Source organism: Neophocaena asiaeorientalis, unplaced genomic scaffold, assembly GCF_003031525.2.
Source record: "Neophocaena asiaeorientalis asiaeorientalis breed wild unplaced genomic scaffold, Neophocaena_asiaeorientalis_V1.1 scaffold129, whole genome shotgun sequence".
Classification (NCBI taxonomy): domain Eukaryota; kingdom Metazoa; phylum Chordata; class Mammalia; order Artiodactyla; family Phocoenidae; genus Neophocaena; species Neophocaena asiaeorientalis.
The window spans coordinates 3,822,255-3,828,845 of NW_020172446.1; the positions used below are offsets into that span (position 1 = coordinate 3,822,255).

The 6,591-nt window shown below is 60.4% G+C and overlaps 2 protein-coding genes across 5 annotated transcripts in view; both read left to right on the forward strand.

The window, feature by feature from the left end:
• Window positions 1-3,487, forward strand: part of NEK8 (NIMA related kinase 8) — a 9,117-nt gene extending 5,630 nt beyond the window's left edge. For 3 of the 4 annotated variants that reach the window (XM_024737261.1, XM_024737259.1, XM_024737258.1), the window contains 8 exons: window positions 35-185; window positions 594-670; window positions 1,001-1,118; window positions 1,762-1,912; window positions 2,158-2,321; window positions 2,426-2,584; window positions 2,768-2,926; window positions 3,314-3,487. In XM_024737261.1, coding sequence (XP_024593029.1) covers window positions 35-185; window positions 594-670; window positions 1,001-1,118; window positions 1,762-1,912; window positions 2,158-2,321; window positions 2,426-2,584; window positions 2,768-2,926; window positions 3,314-3,342 — 1,008 coding nt within the window. In that variant the 3' untranslated portion in view covers window positions 3,343-3,487. The remainder of the gene's footprint in view (window positions 1-34; window positions 186-593; window positions 671-1,000; window positions 1,119-1,761; window positions 1,913-2,157; window positions 2,322-2,425; window positions 2,585-2,767; window positions 2,927-3,313) is intronic. The other variant, XM_024737262.1, reaches the window with a different exon arrangement.
• A 1,157-nt stretch (window positions 3,488-4,644) lies between these two features.
• The window catches only part of TRAF4 (TNF receptor associated factor 4), a 6,107-nt gene continuing 4,160 nt past the window's right edge, over window positions 4,645-6,591 (forward strand). Inside the window, exon 1 of the mRNA XM_024737331.1 lies at window positions 4,645-4,876. Coding sequence (XP_024593099.1) covers window positions 4,734-4,876 — 143 coding nt within the window. The 5' untranslated portion in view covers window positions 4,645-4,733. The remainder of the gene's footprint in view (window positions 4,877-6,591) is intronic.

Genomic DNA, 6,591 nt, shown 5'->3' on the forward strand with positions numbered 1-6,591 from the left:
GGCGCCGCCCACGCCCTCCCCTGTCCCCTCGCAGGCCCCGCCCCTAGGCGCCGGAGGGGGCCCCCTCCTCCCTGGGGCGGTGGAGCAGCAGCAGCCCCAGTTCATCTCCCGTTTCCTGGAGGGCCAGTCGGGTGTGACTATCAAGCATGTGGCCTGTGGGGACCTCTTCACGGCCTGCCTGACTGGTGAGCCGGTCAGGGGACTAGCCTGTGGGGACTCAGCTATATAAGAAGACCCCCCCAGAGCAATTTCCTTCCTTGCCTATCATTTGCTAACTGCTCACTTAATAATGCTTTTATCTTCCAGGGAGTGCTTTACTTACCCGATCTCCTTTACCTTCACAGCAGGCCTGACAAGGCAGTTATATCATCCCCATTTGACAGATCTAGAAACTAAGGCTCAGAGGCTGTCACTTGTCCAAAGTCACACACTTGGGAAGAAAGACCCCAGTCCTTTTCTCCCCCCATCCAATTCTTCCAGCCCTAGCCTCCAGCTAACTTTTTCTTGCTCCTCCGATCCAAGGTTGCACTGGTCTGTCTGGAAAAACAGCCTAACCTCTTTCCTTTCCCTTTCCTCACTACTCCCCTCCCCAGACCGAGGCATCATCATGACCTTTGGCAGTGGCAGCAATGGGTGCCTAGGCCATGGCAGCCTCAATGACATCAGCCAGGTGGGTTTTGAGTGTACATTGTGGAGGAGGAAGTGGGGAGATGGCAAGCAGCCCACATTTGAGAGCTGACACCCAGCTTGGAGGCAGGGGAATCCCCAGCAGCCACAGGTCCCTGTACCTCCCAGGCTGCACCTGTTCTGGGCAGCATCTGGGGAAGTACAGAAAGACCAGGCTTCCCCAGTGGTTGCAATATGTGTGTGGGGGGGAGTTAAAGAGACAGCCACCTCATGAGAATTTGCAGCCTCCAACTTCCTCCCTACAGAGGATGCTGAGGCCAGGTGGCTAGTCCAGGCCCCTTGCCCAGCCTGCCCTTGCTTCCTCTCCGTCTAGCCCACCATTGTGGAGGCCCTGCTGGGCTATGAGATGGTGCAGGTGGCCTGTGGGGCGTCTCATGTGCTGGCCTTGTCCACTGAGAGAGAACTATTTGCCTGGGGCCGCGGAGATGGTGGTAAGGTTTCACTCTGTTCTAGCCTCTGGAACCGCCCAGCCATGATTTGTTCCTCTTCATAGCCATCTTCTACCCTATGGCCTGTTTTCTCCTCCTCCTTTTCTCTCTGAATCATTTATTCACTCGACCAACCTTTATTGCACACCCAATATGTGCCCACCTTGTGCTGGGTGCTGAGACAAGATGAACATGATGTTGATTCCTTCGGGTGCTCATGATGTAATGAGAGAGATTTCATTCATCCAGAAATATATGTTGTGCCCCTCCCTGGGTCAGGCATCAGGCTGGGCATTGAAACTAGGGATGACTTAGATAGGGGTCCCCATCCTCCTGGAGGACTCAGTCTAGATGGGGGAAGGATGACACATCTCCAACATGATAGAGGACAGACAGCATCAGGGCTCACCCAAGGTCCAGAGGTGTGGGAACACAAGGAATGGCAAGGGACTCTACCTGGAGAAGAGAGACGTGGCACCTGAACAGGGCCTTAAAGGAGGAGTAGAATTTTGACCCACGGAGGGGCCAAGGATGGGCATTTCAGTCAGGAACAGCCTTCACTCATGCTGCCCTGTGGGTCCTCCTTATCCTAGTATCACTAAGCTAGACAAGCTCAAACTAGCCCAGTGCCGGTTTCTCCTTGTAGGCCGGCTGGGACTAGGCAACAGGGAGTCCCACAGCTGCCCCCAGCAGGTACCCATGCCCCCAGGACAGGAAGCCCAGCGGGTTGTATGTGGCATTGACTCCTCCATGATCCTCACTGTGCCCGGCCAAGCCCTGGCCTGTGGGAGCAACAGGTACGTGAACTAGGTGCACTACAATGAATAGCCTGTCCTCCCCGACCTCCCTTAGCTGCCAGTGCTCCATCTGTCATTGCCTACCTCCCACCAGGGATTAGAACTGAGCGGGTCTTGAGTGTTCTGTGGGTTCAACCCAGTGTAAGATATGTCCCCTGGTGCACCAGCTCCTGCCCAGATACGTGGGGGGAGGACAGTCTATATAAACTGTGTCAGCTGGACTTGGCTTTTGGCTCTGCCCTCAGGTTCAACAAGCTGGGCCTGGACCATCTCTCCCTAGGGGAGGAGCCTGCCCCACACCAGCAAGTGGAGGAGGCCCTGAGCTTCACACCACTAGGTTCTGCACCCCTGGACCGCGAGCCCCTGCTGAGCGTGGACCTGGGCACTGCTCATTCAGCTGCTGTAACTGGTAAGTAGGACCTGGGCACAGGAGGCCAAAGGTGGACTCCCCTGGCTTCCTTGGGCCCTCTGTTGAGGCACCCTTTCCTTCCTTTCCTCTCTCCTCCCCTACAGCCTCTGGTGACTGCTATACATTCGGCAGCAATCAGCATGGGCAGTTGGGTACCATCGCTCGCCGGGTCAGCCGGGTACCTTGTCAAGTCCAAGGCCTCCAGGGAATCAAGATAGCAATGGTGGCCTGTGGGGATGCCTTCACTGTGGCCATTGGGGCAGGTGATGAGTGGGCACTGTGGGGGCCGGTAGGGGTGTGCGCAGACCCAGGAGCAATGGGGGGTTATCCTCAGGGCTACTGAACTCAGCAACCCCATGTTGGGGCCAGTATGGCAGTCTAGGAAGCTAGCTGCTTGCTAAGGTATGTCTTTCCCCCATTTCTCTCCTTGGGATTGTCTTTGGCAGAAAGTGAAGTGTACTCTTGGGGCAAAGGGGCCCGAGGTCGGCTGGGGAGGAGGGATGAGGATGCTGGACTCCCTAGGCCAGTGCAGCTGGATGAGACACACCCCTACACAGTGACCTCGGTGTCCTGTTGCCATGGAAACACTCTCCTGGCTATCCGCCGTGAGTTATAACTTCACCCTCACCCACACAAGGGTTAACGCAGCTGGCCCTTGCCCACATTCCCATCCCCAGTGGTCACAGCCCAAATTATTAAAAGCATTTTCAGCTCCCAGATAAATGAAAGCAGAAGCTGCTGGGCAAAAGTGAGCTCCTGGGGGGTGGGCAAGGGTAGGTGCTTCTTGTGCCTGAAGGGCTGCCTCCGCTCCTCCCCAGGGCCCAAATGCGTCGTCTTTCTCCTCCAACCCTCAAGTCTAGTTTAGTTTGAACCTGGCCTGGCAGGGTCCAGAGTCCAGGGCCCAGTGTGGGAGTGAGAGTGGAAGTAGCTGAGGCTTGCTGGAGGCATCGCCCTCTGGGAGGCTGCAGGGATTTCTCTTTTGTGCTCTCCAGCGGTCACAGATGAGCCAGTCCCCCCTTGAGGCACCTGGATACACCTCTGGACGACCCGATATTGCTTCTCCTGTAAATGTTCTTGAAAAGTGCAGGTGCCTCAGGCATGACCAGCCCCCTGGATGGTATCATCAATGGGGTATAAGAACCAATAAAGCCCCTGCTCTGCCTTTGGCCCCGGATATGTAAAACTCAACCCACCCTATTCCCCCAACGTCCCTCTTTCCCCTCCCCACCCCTTCTTATCTTTAGTCAACGTCCCCAGGGTTCAGCCTGGCTACAGTTGGAGGCCAGACGCAACTTTTGGAAGCAGGGAGGTCTCCAGAGCCTCTGCAGAAAAAGGCTGGAGGTAGCTGTGGCTCCACCTAGATGCTGCCCCTTCCCCCAGCCCAGTTTGAAAATAAGTCGCAGGTGTCTTACTGGGAGCGCAGCTCGGTGCTTTGGAGTAAGGCAAGCTGGGGCCTGCCTGTTCTGGCCATTCCAGAGGCCTAGCCCCTGCATTGCCTGGGGCAGGGAGGTCCCGGGAGTGCTACCACCTGCCCCCACTCCTATATCCTGAGGCAGGGGTTTACACAATCTGAGTGCCTCCCTTCCCCTGGGGGAGTGCATGGGCTGCAGTATACCGCAGAGGACATCCCTGCTGAAGGTTGCCCTTCACCCCATGCCATTCCCCCAAAGCACGTTGGGAGAGAGGGTAGCTGGCTGGACCAGACTAGTTTCCCAGATGACTGGGAAATAGTGCCAATAAAAAATCAGCTGCCTGCCTAGAGTGTGGTCTCTTGAGGGCTGGGGGTGGCGGCCACCCCAGGGCTGGGCTGGGCTCCATCTGGGCTGCAGGGCCGCGGTGGAGAGAGGAATGTGGGCGCAGCCTGAGGCCCGGGCCGAGGTTCCTCTGGCCCAGTTCCCAGCCCGGCCTCCCCGCCCAGCTGGGCTCCCCGGATCTGGTTGCCAGGCTTCAGCTGCCTAGCACCTGGAAGCTGGAGCCCCGGGCCCCTGGGCGACACGTGGCCCCCGAGGCCGAGCTGTTGACTCCGGAGAAGCGAATCTTTGTGGCGCGGCCCGTCCCCCGAGGCTCTCCGCCCCATCCAGCATCAGAGCTCACCCCCGGCCCTGGGGAGTAGCGGGGCCTCGATCTCTGTTCCCAAGCATAAAGAGGAGACCCCGCTTCCTGGAGAGGGAGAGCCTGTCTGAGTGCCGACCCCGAAGCTGCCGCAACGCCGGGTGGGTGGGGAGCCCTGCGGGGCGGGCACTAGGACCGCGCGGGCACGGCCCCGCCCCCTCTTCCGGCGGGCGAGCTCAAGGGCTGGGCGCAGGCCGCGGCTGCCAGTCGGCGCCGCCCGCAGCCGGGAGCGCGGCTGGAGCGAGGCGCGGGCTGTGGGGCCGCCGCGAACCCGGCCCCGCTTGCCCGTGCCCGCCCGCCATGCCCGGCTTTGACTACAAGTTCTTGGAGAAGCCCAAGCGGCGGCTGCTGTGCCCGCTGTGCGGGAAGCCCATGCGCGAGCCCGTGCAGGTTTCTACCTGCGGCCACCGCTTCTGCGACACCTGCCTGCAGGAGTTCCTCAGGTGCGGCCCGGCGGGAGCAGGGGACGGCCGGTGGGGGTGGGACACGCCGCCGGGGGAGGACCCAGGCCGGAGGCACGCCGGGCCTTTGTCTGCGCTGCGGCCCCGTGACCTCAGGGGCGCCCACCGTGACGTCACAGGGCGGCAGTGACGTCAGGCCCCGAGGGAGGACCCCACGCACTGATCCGTAGGGTCCCGCGTGCCACGCGCCAGGTGGGAAGAATTCCGTGCCTTCCCGCAGGGTGGAGGTGGGAAAGGACGCCCTTCCTGATCCGTGGCCGGCCCTTCCCCCTCACCTGAGAGCCAGAACGGCTTCACCCTTGAACTTTGAATCCTGGGAAGAGGAGGACAAAACCCTGTGCCCCGCGCAGCACCTTAAGCCTCCGAGCTTTCACACATCTTAAGCTTTTCTGATTCTTCGGACGTTCCGAGAACGGCACCTATTGTTCTCCCATTTCACAGATGAGGAAACGAGATTCAAATTCAAAGAAAGGCTGCGACTTGCCCACGGTCGCACAATTACCTAAAGGCTTAACTGGGGTGTAAGCCCGGCCTGCTTGTGGTCGCACGATAGAGGGAGGTCTACGACGCTCCCCATCTTCCCTGAAACAGGAACCCGTTGGATGTCTCTCCCTGCCCCTGGGGGTCCTGGGTACTGCGAGTGTTCTAGAAGTCGTGAGGGGGAGGGGGTCGCACCCTGGGTGTGACTGAACGCCCCGTGCGCTCTCCCGACCCAGGTCTTCCGTGGGCTCTTGGGCACTCGTTGAGTTCTGGGCGCCCTGCGGTGTTCTGAGTCTCCTGTCCACGCTGGGACCTGCTCAGTCCTGGGTGTGGGGAGGCAAGAAGAGGGAGCCCCGTGTCGTGGGGAGGTCGTGGGCCAAGAGCACCGGGGAAGGCTGGGTCAGCCAGTGCCCTGTGTCAGGAGGCTTGTTTGCTGAGGGTTCGTGGGGCGCAGGCTGGGAGAGCACCTCTGGGATTCCGTCCCTCCGTCCTCCGCAGCCCCTTGCCCGGCGGAAATCTCAGCAGGCCCTTTGTTTTCGGTTCCCCGCAGCCTGGGCCGGTCCTGCCCTCACATATGCTCCTGCACAAGCTGCTGTGCTGCCCCCTCCTCCTTTTCCCTCACCCGCCTCCCTCCTCCCTTCAGTGTACACACACTCCCCTACCTACACACAGCCCCATTGTCTTCTCCCGTGCTCTTCCCCAGGCCTCTGGCTTCCAGATGAGGCCAGCTGAGCCTCTCCCCTCCTCAGCTGACCCACCCTGACTGCCTCGGGGAAGGAACGGGGGAGGGGGCTGTCAGGCTTGTTTCCCTCTTCTGTCCCTCTCTGCTGCTTCTCCCCTCCCCCTCCCGGAAATCCCCTCTTCCTCTCCCACAGCCCCTTCCCCCCATCCTGTCTTTTCCCCTGGGCCTGGGCCTCCACTGCACGGCCTGGAGCAGTCTCTGCCCTTGCCTCCCCACCTCGGCTGGCGCCTGAACTCTGACGCTGAGGCCCGGGAGGGAAGGGATGGTGGGACAGGCCCTGCGCCTCCCACCCTACCAGCTAGGGTGTCCGTGGCACTGGGCGAACCTTTGTCCTGGCTGGGCCCCAAGCTGCCCAGGCTAATCTTCTGCCTGAAGCCTGGGGACTTGCCTCAGTCCCCTCCCTGACTCCAAAACCACTAAGTCAGCACATTCCTGAAGCAGCCAAGCAGACCCCTCCCCCACGGCCCACCCCTCT